General features: G+C 44.6%; 1 protein-coding gene across 1 annotated transcript in view; it reads right to left on the bottom strand.

The window, feature by feature from the left end:
- Positions 1–21310, bottom strand: part of SLC6A4 (solute carrier family 6 member 4) — a 233532-nt gene that overhangs the window by 139605 nt on the left and 72617 nt on the right. Inside the window, exons 4-8 of the mRNA XM_063955956.1 lie at positions 19784–20003; positions 5840–5978; positions 4716–4850; positions 2418–2521; positions 454–581 (exon numbers count right to left, since the gene is read on the bottom strand). Coding sequence (XP_063812026.1) covers positions 454–581; positions 2418–2521; positions 4716–4850; positions 5840–5978; positions 19784–20003 — 726 coding nt within the window. The remainder of the gene's footprint in view (positions 1–453; positions 582–2417; positions 2522–4715; positions 4851–5839; positions 5979–19783; positions 20004–21310) is intronic.

The following is a 21310-nucleotide window of genomic DNA, read 5'->3' as shown; positions in this document are numbered from 1 at the left end:
TGTTTAATTCAACGTTACGGGGTACTGCCCCCCATCATCAGGACACACACACATCAACAAGTGCAATATACACAGTGCACCCTGGCAAGCTATTTGGATGCTATCTGTGGAGTGCCGGCTTGTGGAGTTGTTATATATATGTTTTCCCTCCAAACATCAATCGGTACATCGTGCCCATCGGAACATCGGTAACATCTCAATGATCGGTAGCACAGCAACACTGTGGGGAGGGTGCTGGGAGGCAGAGGGACCTTCCGGTCCCTCTGACAGCAGCAGGGGAGGGAAGTTTCTCTTTCCTGCCGCTGCAAACACTGTTTATCTGACTGGTCGTATCCTGTGCAGCCAGGTCAGATAAAACACAGCCTGGTGTAGTCGCATCTGATGCGACCAGTCCAGGCAAGTGGTTAAGTGTACCCTATGTAGGAAGGCAATAACATTAGACACATATCTTACCTGTATCTTTGGCTACTTCAGAGACATCCAGGTTCCTCATTTCAGCCATGTACCCCAACACGGTAAATATAACAAAGCCGGACATAAAACTAGTCAGACAGTTCACAGTACTGGTCACCATTGCATCTCTGTAACATAAAGCCATAACAGGTGCAAAATGTTAGACTTGTAACCCTGATAAAGGGTAGTGAGAGGTAGAAGAATATGTACAATAAATAAATAAAACTCATGTATCTGTATAGGAGTGTATATTTATATGAATATATGTATAACTTGAGGTGAAACACATTTGTATTTAATGCATTTATACTTAACTGACAGAAGACATGTTATACAGTTGATTTAATCCATATAGTTGTGCTTATGTGTTGAAATACTATATAACCATACCTTCCAACTGCACCTTTTTAGCCGGCACAGTACCTTTTTTTATGGTCTGTACCGATTTTTGGCTCTCCAAACCTCCATTGAAAGTACAGGAAAGGGGGCGTGACCACACCCCCTTTACCCATGGCCACGCCCCCTTTCCTAATTTGTACCAATTTTATGTGTAAAATGTTGGAGGGTATGCATAACTACAGGGAAACAGGGCTCTTCAGGAAACTCTAGAAGTCTCACGTCCCCCCTGTCCAAGCTGTCAATCACCCAAAAAGAAAGGGATGATTACCAGTGGGAGAAGCCTATCAAACCGAGTGAGATGAGGTGATTGCGTGTGGGCGGAGCCTTACCCTACTGCAGGGTGTAAAAGAGCTGTCAATTACAGCTGATATTCTGTCTGGTGATCCCTCCCTCCTGTGCTCCCCACCGGACATTAACAAATGGTCTTCAATACTGGAGCTCTGTTTTTATTACTGCAATAGTCAGTCGGTACACTACCCAAACTATGTTGAACTATAATGCAACCAGACGCTCCATAATACTTGCAGCTACAACCAAAGTTACATATAATATTTGCATATATATATAAAAATACCTGCAGATGGTGCTTACTTATTTATATTGCCAATTTGAGGCAACTGAACCCTTACAAAAGAGATTTTGCCTCTTTGGCACTGGTCAACCGTTGAGTTAACATATGTTTCTACCCCCCGGTTACATATAATAATTAACCTGTAATGGCCATGCTACCACTGCAGAAAGGGGATATGGATTAGCCCATAGGGGCTGTAAGTTGTCCTACTATAGACTGCAGTGTTAGCATCTCCCTAACTTTCACTAATGTTATTATAATTTAATTACCATGTATTGTTGAAATACATATTGGTTATATAGTGGTTGCTAAATGATATTTCATTGTATAAGGTATTTATTAATGAAAATCCTGGTGACAGGAGTAGAGCAGACATAAGCAGAGAGAATAAACTAATTTACTTGAGTAGTATCCAGAGTGGTAGCTGAGGTATTTATGCAACATAAAATCAGAGACAGTACATTTCCAAAGTTATCTGTTTACACTCGCATGTAATGGCAAGATACACATACTTGGTTGGAGGCACTTCTGTATTATGTACCCCTGGGTGGTAAGAGGGGGTTACAGACCGATACAAAAATACATTCATTGGTGACCGATTTAGTCAGACCATTGCCCTTATTTATCAATGAGTGATACATTTCACTGTAAGTGATAATTTCACCAGCCAATCCGCTCCTGTCATTTTTCAAACACAGCCTGTGAGATGGAAGTTAGGAGCTGATTGGCTGGTGCAATTTAGCACTCACAGTGAAATGTATCACTCATTGATAAATAAGGGCACATCATGTATTTAATCACAGGATATGTAAAGTCTTCAGACTACTGCCCTTATTTATCAATCAGTGATAAATTTCACCAGCCAGTCAGCTCCTAACTGTCATTTTTCAAACACAACCTGTGACATGGAAGTTAGGAGTTGATTGGCTGGTGGAGTTTATCACTCATTGATAACTTTTATGGAAATAGATGACAACATAAATGTGATACTAACTGGTAGCAGTTGTTGTGAAATTTATTGTAGCTAGCGAATGCTAGTAACACACCGAACCCTGGGCCCAGCGAGAAAAATATCTGTGCTGCCGCATCCACCCACACCTGCAGGAAAATAACACAACGATAAACAAAACTATACATCTTATGTAACGGCTATGGTAAAGTTGAATAATAATATTATTTGTCCAGTATAAACACAATTAATCAAATGCGAAAGTAAAAACTTCAGTTGTCTCAATACATGACTAATTCCCATTCAACACGAACATAAATTATCTCTATGCAACACTACTGGCTGTTTCACAGGATTAGTAAGACTGAACAATAAAAAATTTGAATTGTTGCTTCCTTTTCCACTTACTACATACACAGTGGAGGCAGACATGCTGGAGCCCACCATGGAGTAGATCCAGATGGAAGGTGCCTTGGCACCTTGGCAAAATCATGTTGCACTGCAGGGTGGGGGGGACTTACATTGTTTGACAACATTTGGGCAGCTTTAGAGCTGGGAGGACCATGCGTCTTAGTGTAAAGTTCAAATTAGATCATGGACGGTACTGTGGTGAAACTACAGTTCCCACTTTACTTTGGTAGCCATTGGCCTGCAGCCATTGACAAATGGCAAGATGCGGTGGTGGTTTAATGTTGTACATAGTGGATATGCAGGTAACAGGGTATTCGGGCGCTTGCAGTGGTGTCGGAGAGAACAGGGGCACTTACCCGGCCTTGTCCAGTGTACTAAAAGGTCATGATACAACTCTGAGCAAAACTAAGCAGGTTTTTGCAGACTGTAGGTTTAAGCATATAACAAAGAGTGGTCAGCGCGCTCCTTGTGGAGAAGTGAGGGAGGGGAGAGAAAAAGAAAGAAATGGGATAGATGCTGTGGAATTGTGTGTATACTGGTCCTGATTTTGCTAGGGTGTGTACTTGATGAAAATTAACACTTTAATTGTGGTAAATGAATGTCCATTTCTTTCTTTTTCTTTTTTTCTCCCCTCCCCCACTTCTCCACAAGGAGCGGGCTGACCACTCTTTGTTATAAACCCAAATACAGGAGGTAGGACGCCTCCAGGTTTAGCAGCACTCATCACCACCTTCTCCTCTGTGAGCGCAGCCTCCTTCCATTTTGTAAGTTTAAGCAGCCCACAGACTTACATCCAAATCTAAATTAGGTCCAATGGATGCAAACTATCGGCTCTACGCACATGCTATAATCTAGACGACTACGAGCTAATGCCATCATCAGATGGCGTTAGTGGTTGGGGTCAAGCTCTGGAATGCTTTGCAATAAATATGCCCCTAGTACACAATATATTTTAACAAACCCAGTTTTCTGATTTATTCCCCTATAATAAACATTTGTGCACTGCAATATCATGCCATACAGCTCATCAATTCTGAATGGCTAAGGGAAGCATTAAAATCTTCTCTAATGATAAATATACATTTGGCCCTTATTGTCGGGTCATCTAGCAGAAACATAAGTTATATGCTAATTACAGTAATAATTAACACATAATCAAATACTGTACCTGATAATATGTGCTAAAAGATAGTCATCATAAATTCCCTTTGAGGCAGATAAAGATATCGGATGTCTGGATATGATTATCAAATTGATATAACTTTAAATTACATCTTATACTTTGCTTATGTGATACTAAGAAGCTGTATCCAATCCTAATTCATAATTTATTATCTGAAGAACTGTACTGTTCATGTATGCAACATAGGGGGGTATGTATCAAAACTTCTAAAGACGTGTGGATAAGTTGCCCATAGCACCCAATAAGCTTCCAGCTATTATTTTTCTAGTACATTCTAGAAAATGATAGGTAAAATCTGATTAGATAGCTATGGGCAACTCCTCCACCTGTCCTATTTAGAAGATTTGATACAGCTCCCCCTCAGTGGTGTCACTAGGGGGTTGTGGACTGCACTGGGTGACACACCATCCAAGGGGGTGACACCAGGTGCAGGGAGCGTCTCTGGGGGAAGCCCTGCATCTCCAGGAGTGCTGGGCATGTCCCCAGAGGTGTGCAGCAAGACCACGTTCTTCCGTGATAGGCCGCATCCATATTTTCGGGCACACGTACCATGATTTGCACAGGTTATCACCAACCATAGTGACTCCACTGCTCCCCATAAGTCTAGTACATCCTGTGAATTTAGTGTACTGAGAAATATGAATGCCTGATGGGAAGTAAAGAAATCTCTATTCGCTCTATGCTAGAACTGCATTGCCCAGATTTCACTATATTATAGATTGTCTTTTGTACCCAAGCTTTATTCTTACCTCAGTGGTCAGCAACTTGTTCCAATCAGGCCGCAGGTAGAATATAACGCCCCTCCAGGCTCCAGGGAGCGTTGCCCCTCGTATTAATAGTAATGTAAGCACAATGTATGGAAATGTTGCAGTTACCCAAACCACCTGTAAAGACAGATACAGTTATCACTGACAGAACATTTAACATTTGGAATTATATTTGATTCTGAGAAATACCAGAAATAAGAGTGTGTGTGAGAATCGGTATTACATGCTGTTTACTGTATGTATTATGTTCAGGAGTTAATTTCTCTACACAAAGAATAATCATTAAAACCAATGGTCATTTTGTGTACTAGTCCTGGGTTCTCAACCCTTCAAGATCCTCAGAAAACTGCCCATGAGTACACTGATATCAGTGATGTAATATATCCATTTTGATCAATGTTCTCAGTAGCTTAGCTACTACTTGATGGGCCATGTACAGTATTTAAAGCTTAATCACCCTCTCTAAACAAAATTTAAATCGATCAGGATGCACACGGATTAATATTTGGTTGACTGCATACATCTAATGAATAATGATGGACAAGGTTGTGAAATAAATGACCAATTGCAACCTACTTCCATAAGAAGTTGAGTGAAATCTAAACACAAATATGAGGAAAACCTCCCTTTATGTGTAAATCAGTGAGATCTATTACAGTATATTGATTTTTAGGACAATTGAGACCATACTGGTACTGAATGCATAAACAAACTTTTTCTAAACACATCTCAAAGTTGTTGGTTAACCACCGGTAGACAATAGTGAAATTCTGTCCAAGGCATATATAACAGTATAATCATGCATGAGTATTTCCAGAATCCATACAGTGTACACTATGGCCCAGATTTATCAAGAGGGTATTAAAATGCACGGTGATAAAGTACAAACCAACCAGCTCCTCACTGTCATGTTACAGACTGTGTTTGAAAAATGACAGTTAGGAGCTGCTTGGTTGGTTGGTTCTTTATCACCATGCAATTTATCACTCTTCAAAGCTTGATAAATCAGGACCAATGTTTTAGTTTTTTTCTGATCTCTTTTCAGGACAAACTTGGAGATCCACATATCATATTGTGTTTGGGCATCTTTGTAATATTTTACTAACCTTTCCAGATGTTTTCACCCCTTTCCATATGCTGAAGTATACCACGGTAAAGATAAGAAACAGACAGAGACAAAGCTGCCAGCTGATCCCTCCGAGTTCCTGGAGACCTTTGGATTTGTGTATTTGCAGCACAAGTCGACTGAAAAGCAGGGGAGAGACCATAAATCTATACAGTCTTAGTGTTATTGGGTTTAAAAATGTACTAAGCCTTTAATGAATACTGTAAACATTCTGGTGCTCATTTACACAATGCAAATGATGTGAAACGCAATGCATCTGATGTGAAACGCAGGTCACCTTATTTAACTACTGAGTGCACAGTTAGGTGTAGATCTTCCCTCCTCCTTCAGAAGCAGCCTCTAAAATCTGAATATGCACATGGATGTGTAATATTCTCCATTGTGGTGGTGACTGTGTGGGGGGTTCACCATTAGGAGACCGGTCCCCACATCTAGTGCAATGTTCAGCGAGTAGGGAGCTCAACTTAGACCATGCTCTAACTAAGCAGAGATGTCAGGGCTGGGTTCTCTGTTGGGCAAGTCTCTTGCATCCAATGTAAATATTCCAGGGGACCTCTAGTACTCAAGTATCTTCCTGATCTGTCATTGGGAGGAGGTATACATCGCTCAGACTCAGTGACAGGATCAACAAGATGATCCTCAAAACTAAATGTACCCATCCCTTCATTATTCCATCACTGATGGATGTACAGTATTGCTAGGCACAGAAGCAGCAGCATTAGCTATAGCCTCACACCTGGAAAAGGGGCTGATTCTGAGTTGGAAGCTAAGCAAAAAAAACAGCAAGTTACGTTTCACCTTGGTAAAGCCATGTTGCACAGCAGGTGGCGGTAATTTAAAATGTGCAGAGAGACTTAGATTGAGAGGCTCATATCCAAAATCAAATCTAAACAGCTGTGTAAAAATAAAGCTGTCCAGCATTTTGTGGGCTACATGCAAAAGCAGCACGTATTTACCCTGCATGCTAAAAAAATAACAAAATAAATGAATTTGCACTCCTTACATTGCAACAGGTATGTCCAGGTGCAAAGTTGTTTGATTTTTGTGCTTTTCTCCCTACTCAGAATCAGCAACAAAGCCATACATCTATGGAAGCCTTTTGTTCAGTATCCAGAACACAAATTTTTGGCTCATCAACAGGCACTAATGACAAACAGTATTATTACATTAGGCACAATTAACAGTGACATAGGACATTGTCAGGCTAACAATTTTCTTACCGAGTGAAAATTATTACTACATAATAGCACCCTAACACTTTATTAACACTTATGATTTTCCCTATCACCTTGTATATATTTTTGTATTATTTTAATCACACCACTTACATAGCACTTCTGTGCTTCTTATTAACCCTTATTAACTCTCACCTGTGTGCTGACCTGGGGTAGCCTACCTGTGCCGACGTTATGGGGTCCTGCACCCCGGACCCATACCTAGTATTAGGGACCCCCAGTGACGGAGAGGCCTTGTCGATCGGCCTGGGGGCTTAACCCTATATCTGCAGATATACGCAACCAAGATCTCCGTATTATCTGACTATTATGTAGTAATAATTTTCACTCGGTGTGCATTAGGGAACCATTGTTTTTTCCTACACAGAATTACCCCTCCCTTTTAGCACCTGAGTGACATCACTATCTGATTGAGCAGCTCACCATTTTTTGTATAACAATTTTCTTAGTAAGTTAAATTGTCTGCCAAAGAATTGGAGAATGCAAAATCTCTCCGAAACGGCTCACTAAGACTTGGTGCAACACTCTGAGGCTGTGTTGCACCAAGTATTAGTGAGCCGTTTCGGAGAGATTTTGCATTCTCCAATTCTTCCAGTGCAGCTCCAACCACAAGTTAAAATAACTGTTAGAACAGCAAGAGAACCATTGTCCCCTGTATGTACAGTATGTCAGTGACATCTCTGTGGATGTTCATTTAAAAATTTGAGTTTTTTTTTTTGTTAAACCTTTTATTTTAGTAAAAAAACAAATTATTATAATTTTTCAAACAATATAAAAAAATATACAATAGCAGGAATTGCGTGTATCTTTCAACCATTCAGGGTCAATGATCATTTGAATAACAAAGTGGATAGGCTATAGCATCTGTAATATAATACTCACATGGAAATTTTTGCGTACCTACAGTATGAATAGTGTATTTATCCCTATACTGTTAACCTAGAGACTTCTGCGACAAGGATTTCTACCATTATTAAACACAAAATAAAAAGCAAATATAAAATATAATACATTTTGTAATCCATACAATGATGTGCAGTTTTACCAATCTAATGCATTCAAGATTCAAGCGTATCCATAAATACACCACTCAGCTCTAACCTTGGGTTAAATAAAATAAGCTCCAATTTACTGGTCCAATCAAAATACTGAAAATATAGCTGCTAACTTAAAGCCGCAATTACATTTAAGGCAAAAACATACTGGTTTTGCTTTAAAAGAATTGCTGCTTTAAATCTAGTGGCTATATTGCAAATTGGAGCCTATCACATTTGGGTACTAGTGAGCAAATGAGAATGATTTCTCTCACAATGGTACATATCATCAGGGAACAGTACAGTCATTGCTTAAATAAAATAAGATGGATATAACAAAAGCAGTTAGCACACAAAAACAAAGAGACTATAGGCTAAATGTAATAGGGCGCGATTTTGGAAAACGTGCAATTTTTACAGCAAATTCACACGTTTTCCGAAAAATCGCAAATGTAATAGCTTGCGATTTTGTTAAAAATCGCAAGTTTTGCGTATATACCAAAAATCACAAGTGAAAAATCACATTCTGATGTTTTCCCATTGAAAACAATGAAAATCGCAACTGTAATAGGATGCGATTTTTTCACTTGCACACAAAACCTTACCAAAAATCGCTAGAATAATAGACCAGGTGTAGACTAGCGATTTTTGGAGAAGCATGCACAGATCAGTGAGATCCGTGCATGCTTCTGTCTGTAATAGTAAAGAAAGGGTAAAAAATAAGAATTTACTCACCGGTAATTCTATTCCTCGTAGTCCGTAGTGGATGCTGGGTACTCCGTAAGGACCATGGGGAATAGACGGGCTCCGCAGGAGACTGGGCACTCTTTAAAGAAAGATTAGGTACTATATCTGGTGTGCACTGGCTCCTCCCTCTATGCCCCTCCTCCAGACCTCAGTTAGGATACTGTGCCCGGAAGAGCTGACATTACTAGGAAAGGATTTGGAATCCAGGGTAAGACTCATACCAGCCACACCAATCACACCGTACAACTTGTGATAACTATACCCAGTTAACAGTATGAACAACAAATGAGCCTCATAAACAGATGGCTCATAACAAAACCCTTTAGTTAAGCAATAACTATATACACGTATTGCAGACAATCCGCACTTGGGACGGGCTCCCAGCATCCACTACGGACTACGAGAAATAGAATTACCGGTGAGTAAATTCTTATTTTCTCTGACGTCCTAGTGGATGCTGGGTACTCCGTAAGGACCATGGGGATTATACCAAAGCTCCCAAACGGGCGGGAGAGTGCGGATGACTCTGCAGCACCGAATGAGCAAACTCAAGGTCCTCCTCAGCCAGGGTATCAAACTTGTAGAATTTTGCAAACGTGTTTGATCCCGACCAGGTAGCAGCTCGGCAAAGTTGTAAAGCCGAGACCCCTCGGGCAGCCGCCCAAGAAGAGCCCACCTTCCTCGTGGAATGGGCTTTTACTGATTTAGGATGCGGCAGTCCAGCCGCAGAATGTGCAAGTTGAATCGTGCTACAGATCCAGCGAGCAATAGTCTGCTTAGAAGCAGGAGCACCCAGCTTGTTGGGTGCATGCAGGATAAACAGCGAGTCAGTTTTTCTGACTCTAGCCGTCCTGGAAACATAGATTTTCAGGGCCCGGACTACGTCCAGCAACTTGGAATCCTCCAAGTCCCGAGTAGCCGCAGGCACCACAATAGGTTGGTTCAAATGAAACGCTGATACCACCTTAGGGAGAAATTGGGGACGAGTCCTCAATTCTGCCCTGTCCATATGGAAGATCAGATAAGGGCTTTTACATGACAAAGCCGCCAATTCTGACACACGCCTAGCCGAAACCAAGGCCAAAAGCATGACCACTTTCCACGTGAGATACTTCAACTCCACGGTCTGAAGTGGCTCAAACCAATGTGATTTTAGGAAATCCAACACTACGTTGAGATCCCAAGGTGTCACCGGAGGCACAAAAGGGGGCTGAATATGCAGCACTCCCTTAACAAACGTCTGAACTTCAGGCAGTGAAGCCAGTTCTTTTTGAAAGAAAATAGACAGGGCCGAAATCTGGACTTTTATGGATCCCAATTTTAGGCCCATAGTCACTCCTGACTGTAGGAAGTGCAGAAATCGACCCAGCTGAAATTCCTCTGTTGGGGCCTTCATAGCCTCACACCAAGCAACATATTTTCGCCATATGCGGTGATAATGTTTTGCTGTCACATCCTTCCTAGCTTTTATCAGCGTAGGAATGACTTCAACCGGAATGCCCTTTTCCATCAGGATCCGGCGTTCAACCGCCATGCCGTCAAACGCAGCCGCGGTAAGTCTTGGAACAGACAGGGCCCCTGCTGTAGCAGGTCCTGTCGGAGCGGCAGAGGTCTGAGATCATTTCTTGGAGTTCCGGGTACCAAGTTCTTCTTGGCCAATCCGGAACGATGAGTATAGTTCTGACTCCTCTCTTTCTTATTATCCTCAGCACCTTTGGTATGAGAGGAAGAGGAGGTAAAACATAAACCGACTGGTACACCCACGGTGTCACTAGAGCGTCCACAGCTATCGCCTGAGGGTCCCTTGACCTGGCGCAATATCTTTTTAGCTTTTTGTTGAGGCGGGACGCCATCATGTCCACCTGTGGCCTTTCCCAACGATTTACAAGCAGCTGGAAGACTTCTGGATGAAGTCCCCACTCTCCCGGGTGGAGGTCGTGCCTGCTGAGGAAGTCTGCTTCCCAGTTGTCCACTCCCGGAATGAACACTGCTGACAGTGCTATCACGTGATTCTCCGCCCATCGGAGAATCCTTGTGGCTTCCGCCATTGCCATCCTGCTTCTTGTGCCGCCCTGTCGGATTACATGGGCGACCGCTGTGATGTTGTCTGACTGAATCAGCACCGGCTGGTTTTGAAGCAGGGGTTTTGCTTGACTTAGGGCATTGTAAATGGCCCTTAGTTCCAGAATATTTATGTGTAGGGAAGTCTCCTGACTCGACCATTGTCCTTGGAAGTTTCTTCCCTGAGTGACTGCCCCCCAACCTCGGAGGCTTGCATCCGTGGTCACCAGGACCCAGTCCTGAATGCAGAATCTGCGGCCCTCGAGAAGATGAGCACTCTGCAGCCACCACAGCAGAGACACCCTGGCCCTCGGGGACAGGGTGATCAACCGATGCATCTGAAGATGCGATCCGGACCACTTATCTAACAGATCCCACTGAAAGATCCTTGCATGGAACCTGCCGAAGGGAATTGCTTCGTAAGAAGCTACCATCTTTCCCAGGACTCGCATGCAGGGATGCACCGACACCTGTTTTGGTTTCAGGAGGTCTCTGACCAGAGATGACAACTCCTTGGCCTTCTCCTCCGGGAGAAACACCTTCTTCTGTTCTGTGTCCAGAATCATACCCAAGAACAGCAGACCCGTCGTAGGAACCAGCTGCGACTTTGGGATATTCAGAATCCAGCCGTGCTGTTGTAGCACTTCCTGAGATAGTGCTACTCCGACCAACAACTGCTCCATGGACCTCGCCTTTATAAGGAGATCGTCCAAGTACGGGATAATTATAACTCCCTTCTTTCGAAGGAGTATAATCATTTCGGCCATTACCTTGGTAAATACCCTCGGTGCCGTGGACAGACCAAACTGCAACGTCTGGAATTGGTAATGGCAGTCCTGTACCACAAATCGGAGGTACTCCTGGTGAGGTGGGTAAATGGGGACATGTAGGTAAGCATCCTTGATGTCCAGTGATACCATAAAATCCCCCTCTTCCAGGCTTGCAATAACCGCCCTTAGCGATTCCATTTTGAACTTGAACTTCCTTATATAAGTGTTCAAGGATTTCAAATTTAGAATGGGTCTCACCGAACCGTCTGGTTTCGGTACCACAAACATTGTGGAATAGTAACCCCGTCCCTGTTGAAGGAGGGGAACTTTGATTATCACCTGCTGGAGGTACAGCTTGTGAGTTGCCGCCAGTACTACCTCCCTTTCCTTGGGAGTAGCTGGCAAGGCTGATTTGTGGTAACGGCGAGGGGGAGACGTCTCGAACTCCAGCTTGTATCCCTGAGATACCACTTGTAGAACCCAGAGATCCACCTGTGAGCGAACCCACTGGTCGCTGAAGTTCCGGAGACGGGCCCCCACCGCACCTGGCTCCACCTGTGGAGCCCCAGCGTCATGCAGTGGACTTAGTGGAAGCAGGGGAGGATTTTTGTTCCTGGGAACTGGCTGTCTGGTGCATCTTTTTCCCTCTACCCCTGCCTCTGGGCAGAAAGGACGCACCTCTGACCCGCTTGCCTTTCTGGGGCCGAAAGGACTGTACTTGATAATACGGTGCTTTCTTAGGCTGTGAGGGAACCTGAGGTAAAAAGGTCGACTTCCCAGCTGTTGCTGTGGATACGAGGTCCGAGAGACCGTCCCCAAACAATTCCTCACCCTTATAAGGCAAAACTTCCATGTGCCTTTTTAGAGTCAGCATCACCTGTCCACTGCCGAGTCCATAATACTCTCCTGGCAGAAATGGACATTGCATTAATTCTAGATGCCAGCCGGCAAATGTCCCTCTGTGCATCCCTCATATATAAGACTACGTCTTTAATATGCTCTATGGTTAGCAAAATAGTATCCCTGTCAAGGGAATCAATGTTATCTGACAGGGAATCAGACCATGCTGCTGCAGCACTACACATCCATGCTGAAGCAATAGCAGGTCGCAGTATAGTACCTGAGTGTGTATACACAGACTTCAGGATAGCCTCCTGCTTTCTATCTGCAGGCTCCTTTAAGGCGGCCGTATCCTGAGACGGCAGTGCCACCTTTTTTGATAAGCGTGTGAGCGCCTTGTCCACCCTAGGGGATGTCTCCCAGCGTAACCTATCCGTTGGCGGGAAAGGGTACACCATTAGTAACCGCTTAGAAATCACTAGTTTCTTATCTGGGGAACACCATGCTTCTTCACACAATTCATTTAACTCATCAGATGGGGGAAAAGTCACTGGCTGCTTTTTCTCCCCAAACATAATACCCTTTTTTGTGGTAACCGGGTTAATGTCAGAAATGTGCAACACATTTTTCATTGCCGTAATCATGCATCGGATGGCCCTTGTGGATTGTACATTTGTCTCATCCTCGTCGACACTGGAGTCAGACTCCGTGTCGACATCTGTGTCTGCCATCTGAGGTAGCGGGCGTTTTTGAGCCCCAGATGGCCTCTGAGACGCTTGGGCAGGCGCGGGCTGAGATGCCGGCTGTCCCAAAGCTGTTACGTCATCGAAACTTTTATGCAAGGAGTTGACACTGTCGGTTAATACCTTCCACATATCCATCCACTCTGGTGTCGGCCCCGCAGGGGGCGACATCACACTTATCGGCTCCTGCTCCGCCTCCACGTAAGCGTCCTCATCAAACATGTCGACACAGCCGTACCGACACACCGCACACACACACAGGGAATGCTCTGACTGAGGACAGGACCCCACAAAGTCCTTTGGGGAGACAGAGAGAGAGTATGCCAGCACACACCAGAGCGCTATATAACAGAGGGATTTACACTAATACAAAGTGAATTTTCTCCCAATAGCTGCTTATTATCACAATTTTGCGCCTAAATTTATGTGCCCCCCTCTCTTTTTTTACCCTTTCCGTAGTGTATACTGCAGGGGAGAGCCTGGGGAGCGTCCTTCCAGCGGAGCTGTGAAGAGAAAATGGCGCTGGCTGTGCTGAGGAAGATAGCTCCGCCCTTTCAGCGGCGGGCTTTCCTCCGCTTTTTTAATAATATTTATGGCGGGGGATTAGGCACATATACAGTTTAGAACTGTATTATGTGCATTTTGCCAAGTAAGGTATACTAATTGCAGCCCAGGGCGCCCCCCCCCCCCAGCGCCCTGCACCCACCAGTGACCGGAGCGTGTGGTGTGCTGTGGGAGCAATGGCGCACAGCTGCAGTGCTGTGCGCTACCTTATTGAAGACCGGAGTCTTCAGCCGCCGTTTTTCTCTGGAATCTTCCGTCTTCTGGCTCTGCAAGGGGGACGGCGGCGCGGCTCCGGGAAGGACGATCGAGGTCGGGCCCTGTGTTCGATCCCTCTGGAGCTAATGGTGTCCAGTAGCCTTAGAAGCACAAGCTAGCTGCAAGCAGGTAGGTTTGCTTCTCTCCCCTAAGTCCCACGTAGCAGTGAGTCTGTTGCCAGCAGATCTCACTGAAAATAAAAAACCTAACAAATACTTTTTTTTAGTGAACTCAGGAGAGCCCACTAAGTGCATCCAGCTCTGGCCGGGCACAGATTCTAACTGAGGTCTGAAGGAGGGGCATAGAGGGAAGAGCCAGTGCACACCAGATATCGTACCTAATCTTTCTTTAAAGAGTGCCCAGTCTCCTGCGGAGCCCGTCTATTCCCCATGGTCCTTACGGAGTACCCAGCATCCACTAGGACGTCAGAGAAATATATATTAAAAAAACCCAGACGTGCAGGTCCCCTTCAAAAGTATAACCAGCCTCGTGCCCTTTGAGCCGGTCCTGGTTGCAAAAATACAGGGGAAAATTGATTTGGGATTCCGTGTATTTAAACAACCAGCACCGGACTCTTGGACCGGTCCTGGTTCCAAAAATACGGGGGACAAAAGAAGTAGGGGTCCCCCGCATTTTTTAAACCAGCACCGGGCTCCACTAGCCAGGGAGGTGAGGCCGCGGCCGGGGGACACTTTTATATAGGTCCCTGCAGCCAAAGCATCACTGTCCTCTATTATAGTCAATGGTGGGAAGATTGCGGTCTGCGGCTACCGCAATTTTCCCACCATTGATTATAATGGAGGACCGCGATCCTCCATTATAGCCAGTGCTCTCCGCCTGATTGACAGGCCAGGAGTGCACAGCCAATCAGGAGAGCGCTATGACGTCTGCCGGGTCCCCTAGTGACAGGAGTCACTGGGGTCCCGGCATTCGGGGAAAGGAAATCCATGTGTAAACATGGATCCCCTTTATTGGCGTGGACCGGGATTTTGCTTTTTTTTTAACCCATTGATGCCTACATGGACAGAATAGGACCTATTTTCACTGGATAATGGGTGAGTATATTGGTTTCTTTTTTACAGGTACACCAATGGATACTACTAGACAAGGGGACCGATGGGCTCCGTGGGACACTAGGTAAGTATGTGTGAGTGTGTAAGTGTGCATGTATGTGTAAATAAACTTATACTTTTACGATGTGTGAGTTGTGTTTTTATTTGGGTATTTATTTTGTTGTGGAACTACAGGTACCAGCGGGCCTGTTATATCCCTGCATGCTGGTACTTGTGGTTCTCCAAGTACCAGCAAGCGGGGGAGGCTTGCTGGGACTTGTAGTTCCACAACAAAGGACAATAGTCTTTATTTTTACACAAGTTTGGCTATCAGCCCCCCATCCACCGCCCAGGGATGGGTTGGACAGCCACGGGCTTCACCCCTGGCCCTTGGGTGCCTGGAGGGGGGACCCCTTGATTTAAGGGGTCCCCACTCCCCTCCAGGGAACCCCAGCCAGGGGTGACTTGGGGGGAGTGATGCATTGGCCGCAGGGACCTATATAAAGTGTCCATCGGCTGCGGCATCACCTCCCTGCCTAGTGGAGCCTGGTGCTGGTTTCAAAAATAGGGGGGACTACTTTTGTCCCCCGTATTTTTGCAGCCAGGACCGGCTCAAAGGTTCCGAAGCTGGTTATGCTTTTTTTTTTTTGGGGGGGGGGGACCTGCACGTAATTTTTTTACAATATTTTTACACTTTCTTTACTTTTACAGACAGAAGCATGCACGGATCTCACTGATCTGTGCATGCTTCATAGTAATAAAAACATGACCTAAAATCTGCATGTTTTTATTACTGAAAATCACGTTTCCTTTACTAAAAAACGCAAAAATCGCATGTGAATTCCATTTTAACCTTAAAATTCGCACCCTATTACATTTAGGATTTTTAGTTAAAAAAATCGCAAATTACAAACATGTGATTTGGTGCGATTTTTTTTAGACACCTAAAAAAACGCACCCTATTACATATAGCATTATAATACCAAGTAAATTAACAAGGATGCCTGTCTGCTGGTGACAATTAAATTATCTCATTGATTGTCAAGATATCAACACATGCTGAAGTTTACTCAGTAAGAGGGATGCAAGCGAGAGGGAATAAGAGAGTACCTATTTATTAAGTAATAATTCCCCCCAAAACACCGGCTTTGGGGAGTACCTGAAAATATTAAGTGTCTCCCAGATGTAACTATGGAGGACTGCTTAACTGTCAAATTTACCAAGCTCCGGAATGCGTTACTTGTCCCTGATAGCTAAGACCATCTCCAGATCATGCAGGGCAGCCCACAGCCTCTCTCCCAGGATGCTCAACATGCTGGCAGCCCATAGCCTCTCTCCCAGCACTCTCATCACACTGGGCAGCCCATACCCTCTCTCATCACATTGGGCAGCCAACAACCTCTCTCCCAGCACTCTCATCACACTGGGCAGCCCATACTCTCTCTCATCACATTGGGCAGCCAACAACCTCTCTCCCAGCACTCTCATCACACTGGGAAGCCCATAGCCTCTCTCCCAGCACTCTCATCACATTGGGCAGCCAACAACCTCTCTCCCAGCACTCTCATCACACTGGGCAGCCCACAGCCTGTCTCCCAGCACACTTAACACACTGGGCAGCCCATAGCCTCTCTCCCAGCACTCTCATCACACTAGACAGCACACATCCTCTTTCCCAGCACTCTCATCACACGGGGCAGCACACAGCCTCTCTCCCAGCACTCTCATCACATTGGGCAGCCCACAGCCTCTCTCCCAGCACTCTCAACATGCTGGGCAGCCCACAGCCTCTCTCCCAGCACGCTCAGCACACTGGGCAGCCCACAACCTCTCTCCCAGCATGCTCAGCAAGTTGATCAGCCCACAGTTCTCTCCCAGCACTCTCATCACACTGGGCAGCCCACAGTCTCTCTTCCAGCACTCTCATCACATTGGGCAGCCCACAGCCTCTCTCCCAGCACTCTCATCAAGTTGATCAGCCCACAGTTCTCTCCCAGCACTCTCATCACACTGGGCAGCCCACATTCTCTCTTCCAGCACTCTCATCACATTGGGCAGCCCACAGCCTCTCTCTCAGTGCTCTCAACACGTTGGGCAACCCACAGCCTCTCTCCCAGCGCTCTCAACATGCTGGTAGCCCACAGCCTCTCTCCCAGCACTCTCATCACATTGGGCAGCCCACAGCCTCCCAGCACTCTCAACACACTCTGCAGCCAGCAGCCTCTCTCTCATCACACTGGGTAGTCTACAGCATTTCTCCCAGCACTTTTTCATCATGGTGGGCAGTCTGCAGCCTTTCTACTGAATTACAGCACAAGAAAACAGTATGGGTGCTGCTCGGTGAGACCATACAAGGGGGTGACACAAACATAGCAGAGCAGCTCTGCTATGTTGGTGTCACCTCCGCAGATGGTGTAACCCAGTGCAGCCCACACCCCCTTAGAGACGCCACTGGCCGGTACTCACTATTCGCACATAGATGTGTGTCCCTGGATGTGTTTTTTTTTAAATAAATCTGTGAGATCTTTACTTACGTACTGCTGCAAATAGCGGCTATAAGAAACTATAGTTATCGAGTTTAGAACCCAATAATTAACAAATATGCCACTTAATGTCTTATATAACGGTCTTATATAACAGTTGCACTTTTTTTTTTTTATTTCATATTCAATTGTGTGTATAGGGGGGCTCAAAGGATATACCTCCATACTACACCTCCACGTCCACCTGGTTGGAGGCCCGAGGGATGCTGAGGGGGGGCCTTCCCATTTCATCCATACTGATGGCATCCCTGGATGTGGGGGCATATTTCTCCCAACAATAAATTAGCTAAAGTGGTGATAATGCTAATAGGGGGCCGCATCAGGAAGTCTAAAACTGCGGATAACTCGAATAACTCCAGTTAGGGTTATTCTCAACAAAAATGACTCTGCTATGGCAGCAGAGGGAACATCCTCTCCCTATCCAGATGCAATGTCTCATCACAGCCATAGTTAGTGTGCCTGTCACTCTTATAGTATGTTCCGTCTTTCAAATTTTGTGTCATGAAGCAGAATGGGTGAGGTATAAAAAGTTGATGTACAGAATATCCACATTCAGAATGTCAACAAGGATGGGATGCAGACATGTCAGTTGTCAACATTTACAGTGAGTTGGTAGTTGCCATGTTGACCATGCGGTTTTCCATAGTGGTCTTTATCCTAACTGCAGCCTAATTGTAACCCTAAAAATGGCAAAAATAGGGTGTCGACATTGTGTCTGTCGCCATTCACAATGTTGACATTGGCTCTCATTCCGAGTTGATCGCTCGCTGGCTACTTTTAGCAGCCGTGCAAACGCATTGTCGCCGCCCACTGGGGAGTGTGTTTTCGCTTTGCAGAAGTGCGAACGCTTGTGCAGCAGAGCGCCTGCAAAATCATTTTGTGCAAAACAAGACCAGCCCTGTAGTTACTCTTCGTGTGCGTTGATTCTAACGACGGAGGGTCGGCTTTTGACCTCGCACACCCTCCCAGCGTTCGCCCAGCCACGCCTGCATTTTTCTAAGCACTCCCTGAAAACGGTTGGTTGACACCCAGAAACGCCCACTTCATGTCAATCTTCCTGCATTCACCTGTGCGACTGAAAGACGCGCGAGAACCTGTGCAAAACCACAATGCTGTTTGTATCCGTATGTTGCGCGTGCACATTGCGGCGCATACCAGCGATTTTTTTCCACTGATCGCTACGCAGCGAACAACGGCAGCTAGCGATCAACACGTAATGACCCCATTATGTCATTGTGAATGTTCACATGTTGATTGTCAACCTTGTGCACATTTTGAACCTATACCATGCAGAACATAAATCATAAGGTCTGAACTGAAATAAATTACATTCTGCATGCAGGGCCGTCTTAACAGCACTGGAGGTCCTGAGCAAAGCAATACACTGGAGCCCATATTTACCCATATTTCCGGGAATAAATAAGAAATCATACCTTACCACTCCTGTGATCCCTCGCCCCAGCTCTTTTCATACAGTGAATGGCTTTCAGCACTCTGACTGGTGGATAGCTCCAGCCATCCACCAATAAGCATGCTGACAAGCTATTCACTGTCTGGCTGCCAGCTGAGAGGATTACACACAATCAGAGCAGCCCGGGCAGCATTCTCTACCTTCCTCCCATGAAGCTCCAGAGGCATTAGCCTGCCCCACTGCTCAGCCCACCACTGCTTGAAGGCCCCTAGAATCATCGGGCCCTGGGCAGCTGCCCAGTGCACCCATACGTTAAGATGACCCTGTCTGCATGCAACATTTAAGGCTAAATTCTATTTGAGACATTTGTGAAATTACACGTCTATAGGGGTCTATTCATGAAACAGTGAAAACAGTGGAGAAGTGAGCCAGCAGAGAAATTGCCCATGGCAACCAATCAGATGCTCTGTACGATTTTATAGTATGCAAATTATAAATGTTACTTCAATGCTGATTGGATCTTCTCCACTGACTCACTTCTCCACAGTTGTTACTGCTTTATGAATAGACCCCTGAATGTGGAATTAAGAAAATTTTCCACAGTTTTAATAATATAGTTAATCTTTGCCATATAGACCCTTATACTTCACCACACTTACATGCACTTACGTGTAAAACTCCTCTGCTGGTGAGATAGAGCTATTGACCCACTTTACGCTACTGTTGTGGAAATAATTGGTACAGTTTTCTGTGTTCCACTCATTTTCACAGCTGGTCCAGGGCAACTCAGCCCGGAATGAGAATATGAGGTAGTAGAGTGCCCAGGCCATAATGGTGTTGTAATAAGATGCTATATAAAGTGCTATAATACAGATAGCATAGCCAATTCCTGGGGAGAAAACAGAGAGACAATTTAGCATTACAAAAGAAAATAAATGTAAACCACCCTGATTAATATGTGCCTAAAAAAAAATCACCCTACCAAGGCAGGAGTGATAATTGTTCCAGGAGAGAAAGATGTATCCACATGTTCCAAAAAAGAAGGCACATTTGCATGGACCGCAGTTCTTATTCCTCTTCTGCCATAACCAATCTCTACTCTTTCTACTATTTTCACAAAACAAAATAAAAAAAAAAGATGTCTAGGTATTATAGTACTAGCAATGGAGGAGCGAAAAGCTTGGTTCCGCCATAGAGTATTTTCTTGCTTCTTTCCAAGGGAAGCCTGTTTCACAAGTATCAAAGTACATCATTACTCCTCATAGGAGAACAGGCTATTCCCAGGAAATCTAGCTCCAGACAGGCTGTTCCTGCTGCTTGGCCGAAGCAAACATATGGCGGCGTAATGAGATGAATATCCATGCTTTCTGTTATATTGGCAGATACTGATGATTTTCCTACTAGAGATGGATGATTACAATCTTAATTGTTCCAGGAAAGGAGAATGTCACTGCGTGTTCTTAAAAAGAAGGCGCAATTGCAGGGATCACAGTTTCCTATTCGTCCTCTGCCACAACCCTTTATCTATTTTCACAAAAAAGCTCTGTAGGGACTGTAGTACCGGCAATGGAGGAGCACCTGGAGACAAAGTTTCAGCATGCAGTTTCTTCTGCTCCACTAAGGGGCAGCACTAGGTCAATGAAAACTGACCAAATAATTGGTAATGTCACTTTAAAAGATACATTAAATACATACACTGATTATATTGAAATCGTAACATGGATTCATTTAATGTAGAGATGAAGAGATTTACCAAAGTGCAAAAAGCTCTGTTCTGCCAATAGAGCATGTTATTGCTTCTTCCCAAGGGAAGCATGTAGAACAAGTATCAATGTACCTCATTACTCCTCCTATACCCAATCAACCAAGTTCCAAAAAGGCTGTTCTTGCTGCTGGACTGTGTAATGAGATGAATATCCACCATTTCTGTTATATAGGCAGATACTGGTGATTTTCCTACTGGAGATGGATTAAAATGATCAGCTCAGTACTGGCCATTGTGCATGTTTGGGGAATACATATATGAGGAAGGTAGCATATTGGTGGTATAATAACTGGGGAATGCTCTGCCAATGGCGGTGGTTTATCTATAAACTCTAGGAATGATAAGTGTTATTTGGTTGTCAGTTTTGAGTTTTTAAGTATTTTTTTGGGTTATCTAAGGAAAACTTACTAAAAAATTTTTTTCGGGATCTA

The sequence above is a fragment of the Pseudophryne corroboree genome, chromosome 2, assembly GCF_028390025.1.
Source record: "Pseudophryne corroboree isolate aPseCor3 chromosome 2, aPseCor3.hap2, whole genome shotgun sequence".
Taxonomy (NCBI): Eukaryota; Metazoa; Chordata; class Amphibia; order Anura; family Myobatrachidae; genus Pseudophryne; species Pseudophryne corroboree.
Note: the sequence above shows the minus strand (reverse complement) of the source record. Positions and strands in the feature narration are given on the sequence as shown.